At 35.6% G+C, this 27590-nt stretch overlaps 1 protein-coding gene across 3 annotated transcripts; it reads right to left on the bottom strand.

Moving 5' to 3' along the window:
* Nucleotides 1-366: 366 nt before the first annotated feature.
* Nucleotides 367-25322, bottom strand: LOC129953700 (casein kinase II subunit alpha). 3 transcript variants are annotated; one of them, XR_008782575.1, is made up of 4 exons: nucleotides 24691-25322; nucleotides 24484-24622; nucleotides 23797-24391; nucleotides 2071-2209 (listed from the first exon to the last, which is right to left on the bottom strand). XR_008782575.1 is itself a non-coding variant. In XM_056067047.1 (2 exons), the coding sequence occupies exon 2, from the start codon at nucleotides 1921-1923 to the stop codon at nucleotides 892-894; it is 1032 nt and encodes a 343-aa protein (XP_055923022.1). In that variant the 5' UTR covers nucleotides 1924-2209; nucleotides 23797-24194; the 3' UTR covers nucleotides 367-891. The 3 variants fall into 3 exon arrangements, 2 of the variants coding, with proteins under 2 accessions (XP_055923022.1, XP_055923021.1); XM_056067047.1 differs by lacking the exons at nucleotides 24484-24622; nucleotides 24691-25322 and having other exon boundaries at nucleotides 367-2209; nucleotides 23797-24194; XM_056067046.1 differs by lacking the exons at nucleotides 23797-24391; nucleotides 24484-24622; nucleotides 24691-25322 and adding an exon at nucleotides 2341-2595 and having other exon boundaries at nucleotides 367-2209.
* Nucleotides 25323-27590: the final 2268 nt, after the last annotated feature.

The following is a 27590-nucleotide window of genomic DNA, read 5'->3' as shown; positions in this document are numbered from 1 at the left end:
CGAAAAAAAAAATAGATAAACAAAATGAGACGAGGAGGCGGCCAGAGTTCGATGAAAATGAAAACACAAATTAAATATATATGTACGCGTTTCTCTCCCATTTTCATTTTGTGTATGACGAACGAATAAAGAGAAACAAATTCTTACAAAAAGTAAAAAATATATACTTCTCTGCTAAAAATATGTTTTGTTGTTTTTTCTTTTTTGTTTTTCCTTCATTTGGACAAGAAAAAAGTCTCCAAAAAAAATTATTTTGTCAAAACAAAATTGAAACAAAAGAAAAAATATAAGAGTTTGAAATTGAATCCTAATGGAAAACTAGAGGAGAAAAATGTACAAATTTATTGTTTCTAGCTTTTATTCCTGTTGTTTTTGTTTTTTTTTGTTTTTTGTTTTTCATTTTATTTTTATTCTTTTTTGTTATATTAAAACTTTCAAATTTTAAGTTTTGTGTTTTTGTTTTTCTTGTCGTAAATAATAGTATTTATATATTTATGTTTTTTTTTTCAATTTCCTTCGAAGCAGATTTTTACTTTTGAAAAATTGAGAATGGATTCTTGTGGTGGAAGAGAGAAATTGAGAGAGAGAGAGAGAGAGAGTTCAACTATTGCTTTTGTTGTTATAGATGTTGGCTATGGTGGTAAAAATGTGTGCTGCTTTTATAATGTTTTGTTTTTTTTAAATGTTTGCGGTTGACTAACTGCTTTTGGTAGCACTTCCTCCTCCATTTATTAAACTTTCATCCATCATCATAGTTTCTCCTCCCTCAGCTTCTTGTTGTTGTTTCTGTTTTTGTTGTAATAAAACTGCTTCCTGATTTTTTTTTATTTCTATTGATTCAACACCAACTACAACTACGACACTCTGTTGTTCCCCATCTTCTGATCTCTCCTATTGTTGGCTACTCGCTTTCGATGATGAATTATGCAAAGTCATTTGTCCATTTATAATTGGCAAAAAGTATGGATGTGCCATAGCTTCGCGAGCTGTCAGTCGCTCTACATGATCATAGCGCAGCAACTTATCTAAAAAGTCGAGAGCTTCGGGAGACACCAAATGCTGATTGTCCGAATGCACGAATCGCTCCCACCGCTTGCGCGAGTGCCTCTGCAATATGTCGTGGAATCGCGGATCCAGCTCGATATTGTATTTATCTAAATAGGCATACAGTTCCTCGGTGCCCAGCACCCTGGCTATACGCACTAACTGATCGTAATTGTCGTGTCCATGGAAGAATGGTTCCTTGCGGAAAATCATCGATGCCAGCATACAGCCCAACGACCACATATCCAGCGAATAATCGTACATCTGATAATCCACCAACAGTTCGGGACCCTTGAAGTAACGTGAAGCCACACGGACGTTATATTCTTGTCCTGGATGATAGAATTCCGCCAGACCCCAATCGATGAGGCGCAACTTGCGGTTCTCGTGATCGATCATCACATTGTGGGGCTTAACATCGCGATGCATAATGCCCATGCTGTGACAATAATCGAGAGCTTTGAGTAGCTCAAAGAGATAGTAGCGTATCTCATAGTCGGTTAGTGTCTGGTACAGTTGCTTGAAGTCTGTATTATTAACATGTTCAAAGATCAAAGCTGGCGTACGCGAGACAGGATCCTTGACAACGGCCAGCAGGGTGATGATGTTGGTGCCGCCACGTAAATTCTCAAGAATTTTAATTTCACGCTTAATTTTCTTCTTTTTAACTGGCTTTAGAATTTTCACGACGCACTTATCGCTGTTTGCTATGTTAATTGCTTCGAAAACTTCACTGTATTTGCCACGTCCCAGCTTGCGGACCAATTGATAGTCGTCCTGATTGGCCCAGTCCACTACATAATTCTCATAGTCCCAGTATTCGTCCGGTTTGTGTGCATTTACGTCCGTGTAAACGCGTGCTGCGCTCGGTAATGTCATCGTTTCTAAGGAATCGAGACTGGTGCTTCGGCGGCGGTTGCGGTTTCTGTTGCTTATTGGTAATGGGAGGTTGCTTATGGTGGTATTTGGTGGTTGGTTGGTGTTTGTGTTGGTGGTGCGACGCGCAGTGCTACTGGCAGTCAAAACACGCTTTTTTCTAGATTTCGTGGTGGAGCCGACGCCAAATTCACTGTTACTATGGTGTGTAGTACTTAATTCGCTATCCTCTCCACTGCTTTGGGATGCGTAGGCAAGCCAACCGTAATCGTGTTGCTTATAAAAATCTCTGAAAATATAAACAACAAAAAGAAAATATAAGAAACAATCAATATTATAAATATATTTAATTTAAAGAATAAAAGCTGCTATGGGTCGAGTATTGTCAATTTAATTTCAAAAAAGGAACACCACACAGACCTCATAGAATTATATGGAGGTTGTAATAGTTCCATTCTTCTTATTAAAGCAGTGGTTGTTGCTGTCGCTGCGTGTGCATTTTTCCAGTCAATGGACAAACAAATCGATGTTAATTGTTTTTCTTTGTTTTCATGAAGTCTCTTAGCAGCTTTAGAACATTTTTGCGAGAGGGAATTGGTGTTATTTCTATTTTTACTCAAATTATAAGCTCAAAGAATCTTGGTTAGTTTGTTTGAACGTTGAACGACGACACGGACGACGATAACGACGACGACCAAGACAACGTTGACAACACCATACCACAGCGATGACGAAGGAAAACACAAAATGTAAACATTCTGTTACATACTGTTGCGACGACGATAGATATTTTATTGATCAATGTTTTAGTTCTAAAATTATATATTGTACAAGAAATTATTGTTAAGAAAGAAGACAATGAATGGAGGACACAAATTAAAACAGAAACAAAACAAAATTAGCAACACAGATAGAGGGATGAACTTAGTTTTTACAAACACGCGAATTACCTTCACGTTTACTAGTCATAGTGGATTATTATGCTTAAATGAACAAAGCTGTTTATACGAAGGGAAAAAAATAACTTCCTGTTTAGATAGCTCAAGCAGAGTGGTAGCGTTTGGGGTGGCGGTGGAGTCGGTGGAGGCGGTGGAGGCGGTGATGTATTCAGATACATTTACTATATTCGTTGGCTCCTAAAACATAGTATATTCGAGTTTACTGATGTGAACTAATGGATTCTCAGTCATCTAACTTGCGACCTTGAAAATACTATTTATTATATTTAGTTCGTTATGATTTTTTGGTTTTTAAAAAATCAAGATCCTTAGGGGATAACACACATGTTTTTGGTGCTGCCGCGCCGTTGCCATTTAAATGGTCTTGGTAGAAATAGTTGAAGAACAATATTCGACACGAAAGAATTCCATTGAAGAAAATTTCGTTTTTAACGTTCAAAATTTTCAAAGTTGAACAAAAATTTCCCCAATCCTCTCAAAAATAAAAATGTATTTCCAAAAAGGAACAAATTCTTTACTTTCAGTTCAACCGTGCGCTAGTGCATGTAGTGTACATACATTTATCGTATTAATTACATTCATATTATTCAGGAGAAGAGACTCACGGAAATTGCGAGCAATTCTTATTAAGACAACAAGGATTTAATACTGGACAAAGGGGCAGAGAAGAAAGAACAAACAACAAAGATCATGTTACAACAGCCAAGGATAGATTTCAGATGAACCTTTATTTGTTAACAGTTATCGATGATGGGACGAATGCTTTATAAGTGACCTGTCCGTTGCCCTCAAAATGTAATAATTATAATTATTATTTGTTTTAATATATTTTCAGTAGTACCCGTGGCATGATGGTTAGTGCGTTGGGCTGTCATGCAAGGGGTCTTGGGTTCAATCCCTGCCTGTGCCAGCTTAATTTAAAAAACTAATTTTCGCGGGTACTGCCTCTTGCGAGGAATTGACAAATCCTTCAAGAGTAATTCTTGCCATGAAAAAGTGCTTTCTCAAACTAGCCGTTCGGATTCGGCCTTAAATTGTAGGTCCCTTCCATTCCTGACAACAGTACTCGCACACAGGAATGGTTGAGAGTTGTAAGTCACTAGGCCCTGGTTCACAACGGACTGTTGCGCCACCCCATTTGATTTTTAACTTCCCATAGGAAGTTATTGTAATGGGTCCGATTTGTCAAATTGAAAATTTTGACATTTCTCGACGTTTCAAGGTCCCTAGAGTCGAAATAAAAGATTTTTAGAAAGATGTCTGTGCGTGCGTGTGTACGTACGTTCGTACGTCCGTACGTCCGTACGTCCGTACGTCTGTACGTCCGTACGTCCGTACGTCCGTACGTCCGTACGTTCGCGACGTTTTTTTCGTCGTCCATAGCTCAAGAACCAGAAGAGATATCGACTTCAAATAAATTTTGTTATACAGATAATAAGGCAGAAAGATGCAGAAAGGGCTCTCAAGAAAATTGCGTGGGTGGTTTTTTTACCATAGCAGTTTGAAAAAAAGGTGAAAATTTTGGTTAACCCTAAATATCTTACGAACCAAAAACGCTAGAGACTTGAATTAAATTTTATATAATATATTGTAACGTGATACCAAACAAGTATATTTTTTGAAAAAAATTAATATAACGGTTTTTTTTATAAATCAATAAAACTGAAAAAAAAAATTTGTCACCTCCAAAATTTTACGACTGAAATATGATTTCATCTTCAAAACAATTTTGTGCAACGAATAATAATGTTTTTGATATCTGATACAATTTTGAGAAAAATCTAATTGACAGTTTTTTTATAAAAAATAAAAATCTAAAAAAAACATTACTCAAAGTTGGTAAAAATTAAATATCGATTCAAATATCTTTTCAAAAACTTAAAATTAAGGATTCAAACTTATTTTATCTTATGAGGAATATTGTTTTTAACATTTTTAAAAAATTTGAGAAAAATCGAATTGACAGTTTTTTTACAAAAAATAAAAACCCAAAAAAAAGAATGTATAAAAGTTGGTAAAAATTGATTTTCGACTCAAATATCTTTTGAAAACTTTGAGATATTGGCTTTGATTTACTTTAATCTTTCAAAAAATATTGTTGTCAACATTCAGTTAAAGTTTGAAAAAAATTGAATTCACAGTTTTTTAAAAAAAAATTAAAACCTAAAAAAAATTTATAAAAGTTGGTAAAAATTGATTTTCGACTCAAATATTTTTCCAAAAATTGTAGCTATTGGCTTTTAACAACTTTTATCTTTCAACAAATATTGTTGTCAACATTCAATAAAATTTTGAAAAAAATCGAATTGACAGTTTTTGTGCAAAAAATTAAAAACCTAATAAAAATTTACCAAAAGTTGGTGAAAATTGATTTTTGACTCAAATATCTTTTCAAAAATTGAAATATCTTCTTCAAACTAATTTTATCTTATAAGAAATATTGTTTTCAATATTCGATAAAATTTTGAAAAAAATCGAATTGACAGTTTTTTTTACAAAAAATAAAACTCTAAAAAAAAACAATTCTAATACTTGGTAAAAATGTACTTTCAATTTAAATAGCTTTTCAAACATTAAAAATATTGGCTTCAAACTTATTTTATTTCACAGAAAATATTGTTTTCGATATTCAGTAATTTGTATATAAAAATCCAACAGTCCGTTTTTTTCATTAAAAAAAATCTACAAAAAAAAGTACGCAAATTTGGTAAAAATTGGTACGAGTACATATAGACAAACTTAGAAGCAAAACAAATCGACAGACGGGATGGGAAGTTATCAGTGTGGGTCTCATCCCAGCCTCTTTTTTTAATATATTTTCGGGCCAATTTGTCGAATTGAAAATGTTGACATTTTTCGACGTTTCATTGTCCTTAGAATCTATAACAAAGGTTTTTAGAGAGATGTCTGAGTGTGTGTAACGTCCGTTCATCGTTTTCATTGAACATATGTAAACAACCAACAGAGATATCGACATCAAGTCAATTTTGTTAAAAAGTTCATTGAGAACTAGGGATTAGGGACTTAAAACTCTCAACCATTCCTCTGTGCGTGTAATGGTGTCAGGGATGGGGGGGACCTACTGGGTTAAGCCGAATCCGAACAATATATTTAGCAGGGATCAATATTCCAGATAATTAAATTCCTGTACTATTTCAATAGGTTGGTTGTTAAGGAACCACCTTTCTTCTCTCAACCTTCTACTACTCTGTGCATTAAATACCATTATCTTTGTTTTCTCTGAATTTATTTTAAGGTAATAGATATTGCAGTACAAAGTTGTTGGGGCAGCAAACGAGAGAGGTGGGGAGAAGTGTTTTCACTAAGGTACCTCTCTTTATTCAGACGGCGGCGGAAGAATTCTCGAGATGGAATCAACGGTGGCGTCTAAAGTTCCAGTAAGGTTGAACTACTTAGTGAACACCTTATAGGTGTTCTTCGACTTATTCGGAGCCCAGGCCTATAGGGAGCGGTTTTATCCGGCTCCCCATCCTTGGAGTTATACTTAGGATCTGGCCCTATAGGTTGGGGGTTGTGCCGTCGGGGCGACTTTCTGGCCACGTAAAAGCTTTCATAGTTGCGAAGCACCAACAAGCCTCGTATACGGAGGGATTTACTGTTGACAACCAACGCAAACGAATTAAGGACAACAAACTTCGGATATGCACGTGCAATGTTAGGTCCTTTAAAGCAGACATCACCGCCATCCAGGAAATAACGATGGGATGGGCCGGGCAAAAAGAGGATGAAAAACTCCGACATTTACTATGGTGACTGCTACCGAGAAAACTAACAGCGCTTATTTGGATGCGACTTTTTCATTGGAGCCAGACTAAAGCAACAAGTCTTGAGCTATAGGGTCACCAACGAGCGCCTCATGACCATCGTCATCATCATCAAGGCTTAATTCGGCAACATTAACCTGATATGCGAGCACGCCCCTACAGAAGAGAAGGATGATATGTTCATTGACACAATCGCAAGAACTCAGCTCTTAGACAAAACATATGAGCGGTGTCCTAGCTGCGATATTAAAATTTCCCTGGGCGATTTTAATGCCAAGCTAGGAAGGGAAGACATCTTTGGTGGAATAATCGGGAAAAACAGTCTGCACGGCAAGCACTTCCGCCATCGGATTCAGGCTCATAGATTTTGCTGTGGAGCGAAACGTTATGGTAGCCAGTACGCGATTTCCACACCTCAACATCCAAAAAGGAACTTGGAGTTCTCCAGATCAATCTACTGTCAACCAGATTGACCATAATGCGATCGACGCCAAACACGCTTCCAGCATCATGGATGTCCTAACTTTATGAGGGGCTAACATCGACTTGGACCACTACCTCGTTGTAGCCAAGGTAGGCTTCCAGACCCAAGGCAAAACAGGGAGATGCTGGGAGAAGGCTACAATCGCAAGAGATCGCCAAATCCTTTTCCGACCGAGTTACAAGCAACCTCTCCCGAAGTTCTCTGCCGCCAACACAATGTATCGAAAACCAGTGCCAACATTGCCAAGATGTAATCAGAGAAGCCGCCTCTGATGTGCTAGGTTTCAAGAAACCACCAAAAAGGAACCCCTGGTTTGATGAGGAATGTCGGCAGGCAAATGCAGCCAAAGAACATGCACGCAAAGCTGCCGCTGCTTGAAAGGACGAGAACTGCTCATGAGCTCTATGAGCAGAATAGGCGAGAGGAACACCGACTTCTCAGAAGGAAAATGAGAGGTCATGAGAAGCGTGCGGTCGGACATGTTGAGAGGTTTAAAAGCAGGAATAAAGTTCGAAAGTTTTATGAACAGGTGAAACGAAATTCAGATACAGGTATATATACCTTTAAACGAAGGCTGCAAAGACGAAAGTGGACACATCATAGTAAAACTGCAGTCAATGCTGAGTATATGGAAGGACCACTTCTGCAGACTGTATAACGGCGACGACAAATCTTATTCCACTGTCAGGCAGAATGATTCATTCAATATAGACGACGAAAGCCAACAATCCCGTCCTCCCGACTTAAACGAAGTAAAGATTGCCATATCTAAGCTGAATTTTAATAAAGTCGCTGGAGCGGATGGCTTAAATGTCGAGCTCTTTAAAGCAGCTGGAGATAAGTTGGTTAGGAGCATGAACCAACTTATCTGTAAGATATGGTCGGAAGAAAGCATGCCCGATGAATGGAACCTCTAAACTGCGCAAACTACAGAGGAATCAGCCTACTTATCATCGCCTACAAAATCTTCTCTGCCGTAATATGCGAACGTCTAAAGCCCATCGTCAACAACCTGATAGGTCCTTATCAGCGTAGTTTTAGACCAAGAAAGTCCACAGTCGATCAAATATTTACATTACGACAGATCCTTTAAAAAATCTCAAGAACACTAAATCGACACCCACCATCTTTTCATCGATTTCAAGGGCGCATATGACAGCATCTATGGGAAAAGCTGTATAGAGCCATGTCTAGTTTTGGCATCCCTGCCAAACTCGTCCGTGTGTGCACTCTGTCCAATTACTGCGCATATGCTGATGACATTGACATAATCGGAATAACTCAGCGTGATGTCAATGGGGCTTTTGTGAGTATTGAGGAAGAGGCAGCAAAAATGGGTTTAACGGTTAATGAGGGCAAAACAAAGTACATGCTGTCGTCAAGAAAGGACATACAACACCGACGTCTTGGTCAAAACGTCACTATCGACAGACGTAACTTTGAGGTAGTCAAGGACTTCGTCTACCTAGGCTCTGCTATAAATGCAGAAAATAACACCAGCGCTGAGATCAAACGAAGAATAACTATTGCTAACCGCTGTTTCTTTGGGCTAAGCAATTGAATAGCAAACCCCTCGAGGGATCAAAGTGTTGCTATATATGACACTCATCATCCTCATATTGCCAACGTTGATAAGCGTGGACTATGATCCAATAATTTGCACACTTTGCAACATGTCAGTGAGAGAAGACATTTTGCTTTTTATCGGAAAGTGCCCAATCCTGAAAGAAGTGAGAAGAACCTTCTTTGGAAGTGATGTATTAAGCGATGTAGAGGTTATGTCTCTTCTTAACTGCGATGGCGATACAACACAGATGTACATACTAACAAAAAGCCATTTCTTATAGAATATCCAAAAAGTTAATAAAGCCTTTTAATATTAACTTATATAAAGAATTATGTTCCTTTTTTCTTTTTTCATATTAAAAATTGTGTCCCTCGCAATTTGAGGCAATTTTTATCAGCTGTCTTTGCTTGGCCCATGTTCCCTCGGCATGGAGAGAAGTTAAAGTTGTTTTTATACCCAAAGCAGGTAATAGCTCTACGACCTATAAGTCTATCATCATTCCTTCTGAAGACCTTGGAAAGCTTGATTGATATCCATTTAAGGGCAATTATATAAAGGTAATCGATGGAAACAGCGTCACACATCTTAGTTAGCACCGACGAATATCCCATACATCATAAAGAGTTCACTATGGTTGCTTTCCTTGACATTGAAGGTGCCTTAAACAACGTGGACACATCTGCACTAACATCTCTAAATGTTGAGATTTCGCTTGGGGAGTTAATTCATTTAATGCTGACTAGCAGAATAATTAACTCAAAACTGGGCAACTCTTCTGGCAGACGATTCGTTAGTAGAGGGATTCCTCAAGGTGGTGTTCTATCCTCTCTCTGGAACCTAGTGGTGAATGAAATCCTAACTAGTCTGGATGCGGAGGGCTTCAGAGTGATAGACTATGCAGACGACGTTGCTATAGCAGTTTCAGGAAAGAATCTTAACACCTTAAAAGAACTCTTAGAAAATACCTCCGACAGACTAATCCTTGGGCTGTTTGGTGTGGACTGAGTTTTAACCCAAACAAAACCGATCAGGTCTTATTTTCGAGGTGATACAAAATTCCATTTGTCAACCCTCCCTATAATAAAGGAATCCAATTACAATTCTCAGACGAGGATAAATACGTGGGTCTTGTCTTAGATAAAAAACTAAATTGGAAACGCAACGTACAGGAAAGAGTCAAAAAAGGTACTGTAATTCTCTTTTCTTTCAAAAAAGCTAATGGTAATAAATGGGGCTTACAACCCACAAACACTCATTGGCTATACACATCGGTAATCAGGCCGATTTTAATGTACGGTGTGGCACTATGGTAGACTGCTTTAGAGAAAGGTATAAACAGGGATAAGTTAAATAAAGTCCAACGATCAGCTTGACTAAGAGGTTCGCTTCGCACGACCCCATCTGCGGCACTGGACACCTTACTCTACCTAACACCTCTTGACATATTTAGCAAACAAATAGCTGCAAGCTCTGCTGTTCGCCTCAAAGCTTCTTCGCAGTGGACTAACAACAACATTGGCCACTCCTCACTTCTTAGGTATTAAGAATCAATTCCAAAGCACACAGACTACAATTCGACAGAAACTTCCAAATTTCTATACCATCCAGATCTTTCTGGGAGGATAGTGCATTCCTGGAAGATGAGTCAATCCATTTCTATACAGATGGTTCAAAAACAAAAGAAGGGGTTGGTGGAAGTGTTTACTTTGAATGACTTAAATTAAGTCTCTCATTCCGCCCTCCCAATCATTGTAGGGTGTTTCAGGCGGAACTTTTGGCGATAGAGGAAGTCTTGTCCTGGCTCAAAGAAAACGTGATATCGACATCTGATATCCGTATTTTCTCAGATAGACAGGCCGCTATAAAATCTGGACCCTGTCTTTACAAACTCTATAACAGTCCATAATCGTCGATCATCTCTAATGGAGAAGGCACAACCGTTTAATAGAGACATTCCAGGTAATAGTAAGGGAGATGAACTCGCCAGGAACGGTACAGTACAGCCCATCATACCACGTTTGGCACGTACTGGCATACCAATCGCTACTTTTAAACTGTTGCTAATGAAAGACGCTATGAAGAAGGCAAACACCAGGTGGAACAACATCATCACGTGTCAGGTCACAAAAAACATCTGGCCAATACTGGATTTAAAACGTTCAAGGTGCTTACTCTCTCTAAGCAGATCGCATATAAGCTCGATAATAGGTGTCATAACCAGACACTGTCTAATAGGAAAGCACGCCACGAAACTAGGCGTATTCTCAAATGACTTTTGCAGAAGCTGTATGGACGAGGAAGAGGAGGAAACTGCTCTTCATCTTCTCCGTACATGCCCTACTCTAGCTCAAAAACGCTATTAGGCTATGAGATTGCTGACCTGCGGGCCAACCAAGTTGAGTGTGTTGAAAAAATTACATTTTTGGATGGTCTTTTAGACGGTGTTTATGTTGGGCCGGTGAGGGAGACTTACCTGGTCAAATGCAACAAGGAGGGAATGGCTAATATTGTCGTGCATCGATCTGCAGCTGCAAATGTTCTTAAGAAGGCAAACAAATTGAAGGGAACAAATATCTTCATACATAAGGACCTGCCGATCCGTTTCCGTCAGAAAAGAAGATTCCTGGTGCAAATACAAGCAGCGGTCAAGAGACAGGCCTACAGCATTAAAACTTCCCTTAGAGATGATTGTCTTGATATTGATGGTACTTCATATACCTGGGACAACAACCTTAGCCTCAGATTTGGTAATAGGGATGGATATTTAATTTTGAGTGAAAAAATTTGATGTTTCAAGTGAACTTCGAACGCAAATGGATCAACACAAAAATTCAACTCGTGTTACCGAAACATCATCTGCTATTGCTGTCAACAGATCTATCAATGCCTATGGAGCTGTCAATTCAATCTTCCATGATAATCTAGCGTCATCTATTGCAGTTACCAAGTCATCGTATAACCGGAAATGCATCCCAATGATTTCCGCCCCTCGCACAGTGCGTTGACGGGTGGACAAAAATAAAAAAGTAAATATGAGATTTAAAGCTACAATGCTTTGGAGTCCAACTAGAACATTCTAAATAACTGTTATTTGTTATTTTTAATTGTTCGTTTTTGTTTGTTTGGTGGATTAGCGGCTTTAATATCAGCAGTCAAGGTAATTTTAGCTTCATTTGGAGTTTGTAATACGATTTTGTTGTGTCATAATCGATCTCGTCTAAGAAAATTGCCGCTGTTATCATTTTTTTGTAGTGATTAATAATTATGGATACCTTTAGAGCTGGTATGAGTATTTTATATTTTATTTTTTACCTAAATTAGTGTTGAAATAAATTAATCAAAAAGAGCCCTGTTTTGAGGCATGAAAAATTCATTTAGGTTGAGTTTAAAAAAAAAAAACATATCAAAACATATCGAAATATTTTATGTCATTGTAATCCTCTACTATTGTACTTTATAAAATAAAAAAGAGGCTGGGATGCGACCCACACTGATAACTTCCCATCCCGTCTGTCGATTTGTCTTGCTTAAAAGTTTGTCTATATGTACTAGTATCGATTTTACCAAATTTGCGTACTATTTTTTATAGATTTTATTTTTTATGAAAAAACGGACTGTTGGATTTTTATATAAAAATCACTGAACATTGAAAACAATATTTTCTGTAAAATAAAATAAGTTTGAAGCCAATATTTTGAATTTTTGAAAAGCTATTTGAGTCGAAAGTAAATGTTTACCAAGTTTTAGTATTAATTCTTTTAGAGTTTTATTTTTTGTAAAAAAACCGTGAATTCGATTTTTTTCAAAATTTTACTAAATGTTAACAACAATATTTTTTGAAAGATAAAAGTAGTTAAAAGCCAATATCTACAATTTTTGAAAAGATATTTGAGTCGAAAATCAATTTTTACCAACTTTTATACATTTTTTTTTAAGGTTTTTATTTTTTGTAAAAAAACTGTCAATTCGATTTTTCTCAACATCTTTCAGAATGCTTAAAACAATATTACTTATAAGATAAAATAAGTTTAAAGTCTAACTTTCAAGTTTTTGAAAAGATATATGAATCCATATTCAATTTTTACCAACTTTTGTTAATTTTTGTTCGGTTTTTAATTTTTTATAATAAAAACTGTCAATTCGATTTTGTTCAAAATTTTACTGAATTTTGACAACAATATTTTTTGAAAGATAAAAGTAAATTAAAGCCAATATCTCAAAGTTTTGAAAAGATATTTGAGTCGAAAATCAATTTTTACCAACTTTTATTAATTTTTTTTAAGGTTTTTATTTTTTGTAAAAAAACTGTCAATTCGATTTTTCTCAAAATTTTATTGAATGTTGAAAACAATATTTCTTATAAGATAAAATAAGCTTGAAGCCTAAATTTCGAGTTTTTGAAAAGATATTTGAATCGATATTTAATTTTTACGAACTTTGAGTAATGTTTTTTTTAGATTTTTATTTTTATAAAAAAAACTGTCAATTCGATTTTTCTCAAAATGTTATCAAATTTTTAAAACATTATTCTCCGTTGCTCAAAATTGTTTTGGTGATGAAATCATATGTTAGTCGTTAAATTTAGGAGGACACAAATTTTTTTTTTCACTTTTTTTGATTTAGAAAAAAAACCGTTAGATAGATTTCTTTCAAAAAATATACATCTTTGAGATCACGTCACAGTCTATTATATAAAATTTAATTCAAGTCTCTAGCTTTTTTGGTTCGTAAGATATTTAGGGTTAACCAAAATTTTCACCTTTTTTTCAAACTACTATGGTAAAAAAACCACCCACGCAATTTTCTTGAGAGCCCTTTCTGCATCTTTCTGCCTTATTATCTGTATAACAAAATTTAGTTGAAGTCGATATCTCTTCTGGTTCTTGAGCTATGGACGACGAAAAAAATGTCGCGAACGTACGGACGTACGGACGTACAAACGTACGTACACACGCACGCACAGACCTTGAAACGTCGAGAAATGTCAAAATTTTCAATTTGACAAATCGGACCCATTACAATAACTTCCTATGGGAAGTTAAAAAAACTTTAATTGCAAATTTTTGCTAACCTTCAAAATATTTAACTTTTAGTAGGACAAGGTCAAACCTTAAAAAATGAAGAGATTTTTGAGAAATGGATTTCTCTTCCTAAAAGCTCTAAGGTTGAAGATATTACAAGCTTTATATTAAATAAATTAAATATAACAAACTGTTAGTTCAAATAAAAGTGATTTGATCCAAAAAGTAAAATGTTTTGACTTAAATATGGGGAGGTATTGAAAACAATGCTCAAGAAGCCGTGGTTTACTTTTCAATCGGCATAAAGTGTGGTTAAAAAGTGACTTCACTCTTTCTTCGGGTATTTTAAATACTGTCGCCAATAAGAGTTCTGCCGGTCAACCAGGAAGCAGTCGCGGAAGACCGAAAAAACCATTCGAATTGGCATCTCACCAAACCAAAAAACGTAGGGTAGAGGATATTTAGGTCTCAAAATCCACTAAAGTGCTTCGGTTCGCAGCGGAAATGTCCGGAAGATTTTCCGGTGAGGGAGCCGATTCTGCTGGAAAAAAAAATGGGTTTAACTCCGCAAGAAGCCTTAGCACTGTATTTAGACCCAGATCTTTTTGAAAGTGTCACGGTGAGTTGTTAATGTTAATGTAAGAGGGAGGCAACAGAAACTACTGCAACTGTTGACCTTCAAGAGCTTTTAAATAAAACTGGAAAAAGTATTGCAAACATTTCCCATATACAACATGAAACAACTGCCACGTTAATCTGCAAGTGGGGCTTCGACGGAAGTTCTGAGCATAGTCAGTACAAACAAGTCTTTACTGATTCATAAAGGACAGACGAATTTCTTTTTCTAACAGCATTCTGCCCTTTAAAATTGGTCGAGGACAATACTGGTATTGAGCTATGGAAAAATCCCCGTTCTTCTTAGACTCCCTATTGCAGACCCAAACAATTTATGTTTATAAAAGAATGTAAAAAGCTTGTTCAAGATGAGGATTCTAAAACGATTGAACTTATAGGTCAGTTTTATTTAAATCTTAAAAGCCTTAAGTTCTAAAAAATTGGAATTATTCTCATATTTAAAATATATGTACAATGTTCATATATAATTTTGTAAATGTAAATGTGGATAGTGAGAACTGAAATTATAATTTTTTAATTAATTTTAAGATCCTAAAGTGTCTTCCACATGAGCTAAATGTGGATGTTCGCATATTTTGACTTTTCATTCACATGAGCTTTGTTTCTATTCGCAGACAGCGACGATCTGTCAATTTATAATTACCCTTTTCAACAATCAAAATAAGAGAGATATACTTTTAAGGTTAAGTTGAGCGCGAACAATTTATTCGTTGCAGTGTGGATTGTATGTGGAACGCGAATAGAGTTTGACAATTCGTAGCAACCACATTGCAATTCGTTGCTAACAAATTGTTTTTACAAAATTGTCTTGTTTTAGAGAACAAAATGCAAATTTTATTATCTTAACATAAGTGTCAATTGGTTTCTTATAATTTAATTATGTTTTTGTTTGAAATTGACTTTTTGAAATGTCTAAAATCACGTTTGTTCGTCCATTCGTTCATTCGTTGTTCGCTCTCATGTGCAAGGCTCTTAAAAACGATATTGAATCTATTTTTTTAACTTCATCAGTATAGGTCAACTCACTAATCTCTTTCTAAACAAAAAAGGTTTCAATGTTAACATTTCATATAACCCTTTACTGCATGGTGGCTCAAATATGAGCCAAACCGTATTTTTGTCGATATTTTCCAGTTTTCAACTAATTCTGTTGTTTTGTACATACAGTGTGAAATTAGTAACATAAACGCTATAAATTTTATTGATAAACGCCATCCGTGAACGAGTTTCGGCAACTCATTTTTCCGTCAAACTCGTCACAAAGGGTGTAGTAGGAGAAATGCGTGTTTGAGAAATTCAAAATTGTATTAAAAATATAAAAATAATATGTAGTGATTGAAAAAAAATGTACCAGTAAAGCAAATAATATAAATATTATTGACAATCTGAATTTTTTCGATTTTATGAAGTAACAAGTACTTATAAGTTGAAAAAACGGTTTGGATCAAATATGGCACACCATGCAGAGATATACGTTCATTTGAACCAACATGCAATAAGAGCACAAAAGTTGAATATTTTTTTTTCCCTACATTCATACATATTTACGTGTCCCATAAAAAACAAACTGCTGGCAACACCCCTAATTACTTTTTAATTATTTTATTTTACGACTTCCTGTACGAGTATATTGCCCTAGGTTATGTGCAACAAGGGCATTCATATATTTACAATAGGAATCAAACGATCGTGATAATTTAATTGGAATACGTTGCACATAACGGATTACTATGAAAGTGTATTTTTTATTTTTTTTATAAAATTGCAGTTTTTTAAGTGGAAGTAAGGTAGAGTTAAAAAATGTTCATATTTTGTTTTCGTAGTTATTTATATACGAACATTACAGAATTCAGATATGGACCCACATCGGTTTTACGGAGGTATCCATACTACTATCCAAAATTTTCCCGACAACATCAGTGACGAAGATTTATCGGATGATGAGCACGAGGTGAACAAAAATCTTCCGCCTCTATATATTCCAGAGTCTGATGAATCCGATTGGGAATTAGAGGATAATATTCCTCTATCCCAGATGATACATCCCTCAAGTAGAAGTGCGAGAGCTGAAAAACCCCGATGGCGGGATAGGGTTTTGGAAAAAGGTGATCATGAAACCGCATTCACAGGTGATACGACATTACCTGAGAAAATAAGGAGCTTGGATACGGCAGTACAATTCTACAAGTACTTGTTTACAGACGAAATGTTCAAATATATAGAGCAAGAAACTATCCGATACTCCTGTGAAAAACGTGCCGAAAAGATTGCCCATATTACAGCAATGGAACTTGAACAGTTTGTTGGAATATGCCTGTACCTGTCCATCGTACAGTTACCATCAACTAGGTTTTATTGGAATGAAAGCCTAGGTTACCCAAACATTAACTCTGCAATGGCATGTAACCGCTTCGAAGAAATAAAAAGATTCATACATTTCAACACCAACTCGACGCAAGTACCCAAAAGGACAACCAGGACATGATCCCCTTCACAAAATAAGACAATTCTTGGACCAAACAAGGCAGAGACTCCTTACTGTCCCTAGAGAAGAGTATATGGAAGTAGATGAACAAATCATACCAAGCAAAAGCAGATCATCTATGCGGCAATACAACCCAAAAAAAACCACACAAATGGGGATATACAAATTTTGTTCTCAGTGGTAGCTCAGAATTCAGCTACGACTTTGAACTTTATACTGGAGCCCAAGGACATGTACAGTTGGTAACCGATTTGCCAAAGATTAGTACATCCAGTGACGTTGTTGTTCGACTGGCGAGAACTATTCCCGACGGATTCAACTACAAATTATTCTTTGACAACTGGTACACGTCCTTACCGCTGTTGACTTATCTTGCAAAGAAAGCGATTTTACCGCTAGGAACAATAAAAGCCAATCGGATTCCGGGATATAAAGTTCCTACCGAAAAGGAATTGCAAAAAAAAGGAAGAGCTGCAACTGTGGAAAAACTGGTGACAATTGATAACCTGGATATTTCTGTGGTAACATGGTTTGACAACAGAATTGTGAACCTTGCTTCGACATATGTCGGCAGCAAACCGTCTTCTGAAGTCCAACGCTTCAACAAAAAAGAAAAGAGCTACCAAACTGTATATGTCCAAAGGCTGTCATGGCATATAATCGGCATATGGGTGGAGTTGATCTGTTGGATGCTCTTCTTGGCTACTATAGAATACAAATTAGATCAAACAAATTTTACCACAGAATATTCTTCCACATGATCGACATGACAGCCATGAATGCGTGGCTATTGTACAGACGAACGCTTGATGGTTCTGAGGCGTGGCTGCCACTAGCAGATTTTAAGTGCGCGGTAGCCGAAGATTTATGCCATACCCGCAAACCAAGTACAACAAACAAACGTGGACGACCCTCTTATTTCATGGAGAATAATCTTCAATTGAAGAAATTGAAGGGACCTGTTGCCATAATGCCATCGCAGGACGTTCGATTAGATCAATTAGATCACCTTCCTGTTTGGAGCACAAGACAGCGGTATAAGGTTCCAGACTGCCCTGGAAGATCTACTACATAATTTTTTGAATAAAAAGTTGATTTAATTTATTGAAAAATGTTTTGTTTCATTTCTGCTCAATGTGCTCAATGATCCAAACCGGAAATCGCAAAATTCTCCACTTTTTTCTCAAAAAAATCTAAATTCCTGAAACACGTGGTTTTTTAATTATAATAAACTATTACATATATTTTTTTCATGAAGAAAAAAAAAATCATGCAATAAGGGGTTAAAATGCTATTTACAATGATTGTATGGAGTGTTTGTAATGTATTATAAAATACAAATTCTTCAGCAAAATGTTATATTTGCGGTGCAACTCCTAAAGAGATGAATACGGTAATAAAAAACCAGAAGCTTATACAAGAAGAAAACTATCGTTTTGGTTTATCCACCCTACACTCTTGGATAAGATGCTTTGAGTGTTTATTGCACATTTCATACATAAAATTGTATTTGCCCAAAGAAAAAAAAAAGATATTCAAGAATCATTCAAATCTAGAATGGGTCTTATCGTTGATAAGCCTAAGCCAGGATTCGGATCAACAAATGATGGAAATACTTCAAGACGTTTTTTTAAAATATTCAGAAACTACTGCGCAAATCACTGGACTTGATGAACAGCTAATAAAAAAGTTCTCCATCATTTTAAGAGTCTTGGCTTCTGGGCTTAGTATTGACGTAAATAAATTTTCTGCATTGCTCGATGAAACAAGAGATCTCTTTCTTCAACTTTATAGTTGGTATTATATGCCAATCAGTCTTCATAAGCTTTTGATTTATGGCCCGGATATAATTTCATTTTTTAATATAACCATTGGTCAACTTTCGGAAGAATTAAAAGCCATAAAGAATTTCGAAAGCACCGCCTAGCTCACAGTAGAAAATCGTCCCGAAAGTTTGCAAACAAAGACTTACTGACTGTATTGCTGCTTAGATCTGATCCTACTTTATCACAATATAGGAACGCACATTCAAAACATTCGAAAGAAGATGACAAAGAGATACATGAATACACACTGATTGTGGAAAATTCGAATTCACGATCGCAATTTCAAAACAACAAACACAGTGAAGACTCGGATGGTTCTTCCTTCTAAATAAGGTTCACTACTTTATTATGTGTTCTTTAATAATTTATCATATGAAGTTATTTAATTTAAACATAAAAAAAAACAAAAATATTTTTTCTGTTTGGCACTTAACTGTCAACTTGTAAGTATAACATGACCTTTAAATTTTCTGTTTTCATTATAGGTATTTGTCTTTTTTTGTTTTGAATTTTCAAGACTTATTTTAGACTCAAAAAACGTATGTTTCGGAAATTTTTTCCATACATTAGACGCACTGTGCGACGGTTTTAAAACAAGGTCTTAAAAGACTTGTTACTATTTACTGTATAACTGAGTTTTGTATATAAATAAAATAATTTCTATTCTATTCCTAATACTATTTTTTTTTATCAGACTATTGGGAAATGCAAAAGTATCTTTTCTATTTTCTTTAGAATATTGTATATAAATAAATTATCCGTTGAGATACAAGGCCTAATGGCTCTGAAGGAGACTTCGAGGGTGAATATCGGGAAACAGGGTAGTTCTGTTATTGATTATGGCATCTTGGGTGGCGACTGGTGGACATTTTTCGAATATTTTAAGGTAGGAAAGGTAACGTTTTCCGATCATCTGCCAACAACGATAAAGATTCAAAACAACAAATCTTGCAGTACTCGAGTAGACGCTCGTGATCTGGGTAATAAAATCCTCAAATGGAACAAAAATAAAAAAGAGGAATATAAAACTAAAATGGATGCCCTGCTTCAAACAAAACAAAATGGATCGATTGCAAATTATTGCCTTTATGTGATCTCGAATGCGAAAAACTTAGAAAAAAGTGTTTAGCCTTGCTCAACTTGTCAAGAAAAAATGAATCTTGATTAGAATACATTATTTAGAAGCAAATAAGCACTATAAACGGACTGTACAAATTAAAAGCGAGCTTATGAAGAAAAATTGGCATGTGAACTAAGTCAAAGCAAGGATGCAAAAGAATTTTGGTCTTTAACTAGAAAACTGTCTGGTAACTACCAAGCAAAAGAACAAGTTTCGATTCCCTTAACGGATCAAATTACGTGGAGTTTTGCACAGCCCAACATTGTAGACGATCTTTTAGATAAAGAAATTAGATTTGAAGAAGTGGAATTGGTACTTCATTCCTTAAGAGATGGCAAAGCATCAGGACCTGACGGCATACCAGCCGAATTCTACAAGTATAGCTCCCAAACTTTCAAAGAGAACTTGGCAAAAGCACTCGACATCATATTTAACTTTGGAACACTACCTAATCAGTTTTATGAGTCCTTGATATTACCAATATACAAAAAAGGTGACAGCTCAAATCCAGCCAATTATAGGGGGATCACTTTGTTGAACTCGGCGCTAAAAGCTTATACAACATTATTATACAAAAGACTCGAAGGGTGGGTTTCCGTAAACGAAAAATCAGCGAGTTTCAAGCTGGCTTCCGCTCTGGATACTCTACTGTCGATAACATTTTTATCTTAACTTCAATAGCGCAAATGAAAATAGACTATAATATAAAGCTCTATACTTTTTTTGTCGATTTTAGGGCTGCATTTGACATGATAAATCGAAATGCAATGTTCTGTACAATGAGCTGTACAATTTAGGAATATCTACAAAATTCGTACGTGCATTAATAAAACTTTATCAGCAAACAACTGCAAATATAAGCAACGATAGAGACAGATCACAAAGACTGATTGCAAACCGAGGTGTCAAACAAGGCTGCAACCTCAGCCCCTTACAGTTCGCACTCTTTCTCGATGACCTTGTGGAGTGGCTTACATGTGGGGTTGGTATTGACAACACAAAGGTAAAGGTTACCATGTACGCGGATGACATAGTCATTCTTGCCGAATCACCATCTTCATTGCAACTGATTATAAACAAGCTCTATCAGTATTGCTTAATATGGGGTCTGGAGGTAAATGTGGAAAAATCAAAGGTTATGATTTTCTAAAAAGGGTCCGTGCAAGCGGTGAAAATTGGAAATAGGGCGAACGTAAGCTAGAAGTAGTAAAAAAAAATATAAAATATTGAACTCGCCAAAATATATGTATCACCTGGAATCGGGGTTGCCAACAATGTTTATTTCTGCTCTTAAACTACATGCAGATTATTTATTAAGGGTGATAAATATAGAAGAATCAAGACTTCCGAAGATGATTCTTAAGTATGCACTGAAAAAGAAAACTCTCTTCGTCAAAAATGGGGTAAACTTGCCGGAAACTGTGGAATAACGACTAACTTGTCAGAATCAACTCAAACCAGTGGAAAAAGATCTTTTATGAAATAATCCAACTGACTGATGAAAATGAAAGATATGCCTTTATCGAAAAAGCTCGAAGTTCAACAGAGTGAAAGTATTATTCTTTAATCAATTACAATCTTAAAGAAAATAAGTACTTTAAAAGCTGTTTCTCGTGCTACAACATAGGGGCCATCTTCAAAATTAGAGGCGAACTCATCAAATTAAACTTTACTCCACATCGATCGGCGGGGAACTGTAGTTTATGTAATCTGCAAGAGAGGGAAGACATCCTTCATTTTATTGGAGTTTGTACCGTGCTTAAAGAAATGAGGCGTCACTACTTTGGTAAAAATGTTCTGCTCATAGAGGAAGTAAAGAGTTATCTAAATGGTTTCGACTGGCAGCTTCTATTCAACTATTATAGTAAGGCCTATGCTTATAGAAAAAGGATAATCACCGAAAGTTTTTAATTAGCTATGCAATAATGTATGTTTTAGGTTTAATTAAAATTTTAATTTTTGTTTTAACTAAACTAAAAGTCATTCCGTTTTATCTAAACTCAAAGTCCACGAAAATTGTTTAAAAAATTGTAATATTACAAATATTTGGCAAAATGTATTAGTTTAAAATCAAATTAATATTTAAAAATTATAAACGAATTAGTATCACATAATATTGTATACTACAGACACACGACAAATTTTGTCATGTCTTAATTTATTCATGTTAACTACTCAATACAATGTATAAAAATTTGTTTTTCATAAATAAAATTTATTTATCTATCTATCTACAAGGCCTAGTGGCTTACAACTCTCAGCCATTCCTGTGTTCGAGTACTGTTATCAGGGATGTAGGGGACCTAAAGTTTTAAGCCAAATTCGAACGGCAAATTTGAGAAAGGACTTTTTCATGACAAGACTTACTCTTGGAGAATTTGTTAATTCCTCGCAGGAGGCAGTACCGGTGAAAAAACACTTAAGACGGCATAGACGGGGATTGAACCCAAAACCTCTGGCATTACCAACGGACTAATCATCATGCCACGGGTACTACCTTAAGATATTGTAGTTTTGTCTATTTGAATTAAATGTAGTTCCACTTTCCACCAACTAAGAAAATAAGTCTTTTTTTCAAATTATCTGCAAAAGCCTACGTGCTTAATTTTGTTTTAGTTTCTTCAATAAAAACGCAATTTTTGATTAAATCTTAGTAAAAATGATAAGAATTTATATACATTTTTTTCTTTTTATGAGATGACGAAGTTTTATGTTTAAAAAAGGCGTATATAAAAATGTTAAAAGGTCATAAAAATGTGTTTGGTTGAATTGTTACTTTTAAGACAGTTTGTGATTAAATTTTGATTTGGTTGTTTTAATGTGCATTTGTTTTAAAAACAAAATAAAAAGTATTACATTCTAAATCAACTCACAATCAAGTCAATTGTGTGAATTTAAAAATAAATCAAATGAATCTTATCAGACTGATCGAGCACTTAAGCTTGTTGTCGCCTGCCGCATGATGAGTCATGATAATTCTTAGAAATGCAAAAATTCAAAACAATACAAATATAACTATATTTAAAAAAAGGGAAGGTCGGTGGTTGGTAGGTACTTAAGGAATTTATGAATCGTTCTACAACTGTTTTGAAATATTGCATTTTTCTCCAAGACTGGATTCGACTTGTTGTCCAACTGCTAAGCCATCGTAAATTTAATAACGACGGGTGACTGTTTTCTGTTCGTTGACGGTTACCGAAGCCGAACAAAAAAATAAAATAAATAAACCAACAACATTTTGATTGTTGATACGCACAACTGATCACCTGGTCTGCTCACGATGAGCAATCATAACGAGCAAGTGAATTATTTCTTTTGAAAACGAGTACAAAAATAAAAGAAGGAAAATTGTGCATGGGTTTGGTCATGGAAATCACAACAAACGAGATCATGTTAGAGAATGAGCGACTTTTCTATCATCACAATCATAATCATCATCAAACTCAAATCCATTCAAGAACCTAGAACAATCACCAAACAAAAACAACAACAACAACACAACAGAAAAACAACTAATAAAACGTGGTGAAAGCGTTGAAGAGTTTGGAGCAGAGCAGAGCAGAAGAGTTCGTTTCATGGTCGGCGCCCCGTGCTTCGAGAGGAAATTCTTTTCTTTTCTTTTCCGTTGTGGCCAAAGTCAAACATCATCACTTTTTTAATCAATTCGAATATGACACACAAGCAGAAGAAGCACAGAGGCCGAAGTCGATGGCGATGGCTATGTCGGCTGCCGAGGCCAAAGAGGGCTAGAGGGCCACCAATGATGATGATGATGTAGATGACGACTGACGACGAGAGATGCAAAGTGAAATTTGCTAAACGCGGCACACGCAACAAACGAAACGAAGAGAAAAAAAAAAACAATTTTCACGTCAGAAAATCAGAAATCTATAAATTTTTGATTTTCTTTTGCGATGCACCTAAAATTCCTTTGAGATTCTGAAATAGTTTTTTAATTTTTTTCATTTTTTGAACTACTGGGCAAATACTAACCTTAGATTTGAAAAGTTTTCGCAAAGTGATGGCGGGGCAGGCGGCGGTGGTGGACGACTCCTCCTCGTACTCGTACTCGCAGTCGTCGTCGATTTCAATTTCGATTCAATGCGGTGGTGGTGGCCGACCTCAGTTGAACACAAGCGCTGAATCAGCTGAATTGGCTTGTAGCCTCTGTCAAATGAATTCACCCAGTATAACGCTGCAGCAGGTTTGCGTTTAACCAAGAAATCACAGATTATCTTGGTCTTAATTGTCGTCGTCGGTTGAAGAAGAAGCCTCAAACCGCAATTAGCTCGGCTTCCATTAATTCTCCTCGCTGGCCAGTTGCAAATGCGAATGCGGACGATGGTTCTGTTGGCGATGGCGAGAATGGTGGCGAAGGTGATTGGATTGTGATGTTATTCTTTTACACCTGCTGCTCCGGGAGCTTCAAATTCTTGGTGATAATTTGGGTGTTGGATTTGCTTTTGCCGGTGCAGTGCCCGCCTTTGTAAACCAGAAGAACCAAATACGAAAATATTTTTCAAGTTAAAAAATATTTTCCAAAAAACTTCGACTCACAGTCACAGCAGCACGGAAGAAGAACGAAAAACTTTTTTCGAAATGTGGAAATGGAAAAGAAAAGATAAAAAGAGAGAGTATAATCGACTGCGATGACGGGACGGAATAGAGACGAGTATATACTTGCGATTTTGATGTTGGGCTAAATGGGATGGTTTGCTCGTTTACACACGTGGTCGGAGATGACGTTTTAAATCTATCTTACTCGTTTTAGCAAACCAGCGAGCGAGATAGCTATCAAGTCCGGATGACAATTCGGTCACTAGTGTGGAAGAGACAAATAGACAGTAGAGTAAAAATCGAACGAATTTCTCCGGTATTTCTTCTTACGTTTCTTTTTTTCTTCTTGTCTTTGTCTACTCTTCTCGTTTGATCTAAGGGCGACGAGCGGAGCGACTACGTAGAATGTGAGAAAAGATAATCGCGTAAATTAATTTTTCTTTTATTTTTTTTATTATTCCTTTTGCTGCTAGGTTTTCTCCTTCTTATTCTTGCTCTTCTTCTTCTTCTTTTTGCTGCTAGTTTTTCTTTTTCAATATAAAGCGACCGCAATGCGATTAAAAAAAACTTTTTATTTTTTGACTTTTTTCTCTTTTCTTCAAACGATGGGTGTGTACCGCTGATTAATGAAATTCTATTCTTTTATTCACCGTTAATAGTTTATGATTAAGAGGAATATTTAAAAGATTTTTGTTTAATTTTTAATATCAGACTTCTTTTGATATAAAAAAATAAAATCGCACGGAAGAAGCCAGGTTATGGAATCAAAGATGGCGATAACATTTACTCACGAACACAAATGCCGGTAGCGTGTACGCACAGCGGGTGTGGATGTGTGCACATATTTGCGGCCGGATTAGTGCTGGAATTTTTGAGGAATTTAGTGTGAGCGGAGACTAATTTGCTGTTTCACGTAGCAACGGGTGTGTTCAGAGAATGAAGTAACTTTGCGCAATGCAATGGTTTGTGCACACATAGAATTCAATTGTGACGAGGCTACATTTGCTTATTTTAAGAAATCAAAACTTCATATATACTTAAAATAGATTGCTATTCGAATTTTCACAAAAGTTGTTTTTATTTTATGGATAACTATGAGCAAATAAATGACATTTGTCACACATTAAGGGGAATGCAAAATTTGTTTCTATTTAAAATATATAATCAGGGGTGGGATCGAGAGAGGTGATTGTTGATGAATGACACTCGAAATAATGGAATTTGATCTATGGAAGGTGATTATCAAATTGATACCTTTTAAGCTGTTTAGTTGATTGTTGATGAATGACAGTCAAAATAATCGAATTTGATCATGTAAGGTGATAATCAAATTGAAACCTTAAAAGCTGTCACAACAGAAATGTGACATTTTCCTTCAAACACATGTCGTTTCTGAGAAGTGCTACCAGGCGTTTACAGAAAACGAATGGAAAATTTTGTCAGTTACTTTATTTAGTTACAAAAATACGCCCTTGTGACGGACAAAGCTTAGAACATTGAATTGAATTGTGACAATTATATTCCGAAATTGTTCAGTCGAATTGAATTGAATTGAATTAGCTTTCACAGATGGAAAACTCGGTATTAGTCAATTTGACTATCAAAATTTTTTTAGTCATTTCTAATAAAATTTAAAAAAAGAGTGTAATACTAATTCTTTTATAATTTTGAGAAAAATGGACCTGAATTCAACTATGAACAAGCTAAGTCCAAAACACTACAAAAAGGGACTTTATCCCATAACTGAATTTTTAAAGACCTCTATTGGGCTAGCAGTTGACTTACATCCCATAACACATGCCTCGTTTCCCTTGGCAAAGTTTTGCTTTCATGTATAGTAATCTTCTCGGTTATTCTCTTCAAAAATTATCTGATTAAATTAATAGAAACGAGTAGTTGTGGAAACCTGTTGTTAAGGTTAGTTAGAGGTAGCCATACACGACAGAGCCAAAGATCCAAACAGACCGCAGCCGATCCAAAACCGATCTTTTGTGGGGAAACTGAGATGGCTTGGTTTGGTTCTGTCCATCCATTTGAATTTTCAGCAAGTAAAAAATCAACGAGCACGAGCCATAAAGTCAAGGCTTAGCTGTGCAGTAGGATGGGAATCAACGAAAGATAATTAGGTTTATTTTGTACAATTTGGAGAAACGAGCTATGACATTGATAAGGATTTTGCGAGCACAGAAGGGGCTCTGCTTAGGTATTTAGTTAAGTTTTAAAGTATATATTTTTTAAATATAATATCTTAGGCTAATATTATAAGTTTAATTAGTGTTTAATAATGATCAGTAGCGGATGGTGTGAGCAGTACCATGCGTCCTTATGGAGTTACTATTTTCAGCCATGTTTTTCTTCTTAAAAGTTTCATAATTTTAATATATTTTTCTCAACAGATGAAAGAAAATTTTTAATTTATTTTTTAAAAAACACCTTTTTATGCTGATTATTATCCAGATAAACATATTTTTAAATGTTCCTAAAATGAAAAATATGACAATAATAAACTTGTCATAGAGTCCGAATAGTTCGGAGCCAAATGGTTCAGTCATATATGTCCAGCTTAACCATCGGTTCTCCGATGCGTGTGAAATGAACGAGCCAACACCTATCAAATTAACTCAGTATATCTCAAACAACAATTCAAGGAAACGAACCCCTAATGTCTCTTTTAATCCTTTTATTTTTTCAGGGTTATCTCCGAACTCTTTTTACATGGAATTACATACATTTTCGGTTATGTTTTTCAGCTTTCAAGATATTTTAAACAAATAAATTGAATTTCTAACTTTATGTTATAAAAAACCCAAATTTTCATTTGCGTTTGAAATGAAAAATATAAAAGTAATCAATCTGTCAAAGTGGCTGTAGTTTCGAAGTGTGTGCCGGACAAATTTTGACTGTGTCCAATTTGCATTTATTTTTGTTGAAAAACTTCACTTTAAATTAAACAATAATACTTTTCTGAGTGCATCAGCTTACCAAATCCACATTTATTGCATGAAAAACATTTTGACAGTTATTTTCAGCTTGCAATACAAGTGGTGTAAAGGTTATTGCGAACAACTGTCATGCTAAAGGTCTTAGGTTCAATCCTTGCTTGTGCAACGGATTAAAATTTTCCAGGAGTAGTTCTTGTCATTGAAAACTAGCACTAGCGGATCAACAAGATAAGGTATTCGCTTAGAATTTTCTAGACTCCATATGAATTGGAAAATTGGGTAGAGTAA

This window comes from Eupeodes corollae, chromosome 1, assembly GCF_945859685.1.
Source record: "Eupeodes corollae chromosome 1, idEupCoro1.1, whole genome shotgun sequence".
Lineage (NCBI taxonomy): Eukaryota > Metazoa > Arthropoda > Insecta > Diptera > Syrphidae > Eupeodes > Eupeodes corollae.
The sequence above is the reverse complement of the archived record's forward strand: the minus strand, read 5'-3'. Positions and strand labels throughout refer to the sequence as shown.

Excerpts from the sequence above, each read along its gene's own strand:
- LOC129953700 (XM_056067046.1), bottom strand. The coding sequence starts at position 2,375 with ATGGAACTATTACAACCTCCATATAATTCTATGAG. Across the intron at positions 2,210-2,340 it reads CCTCCATATAATTCTATGAG|AGATTTTTATAAGCAACACG; the intron begins GTCTGTGTGGTG and ends TTATATTTTCAG.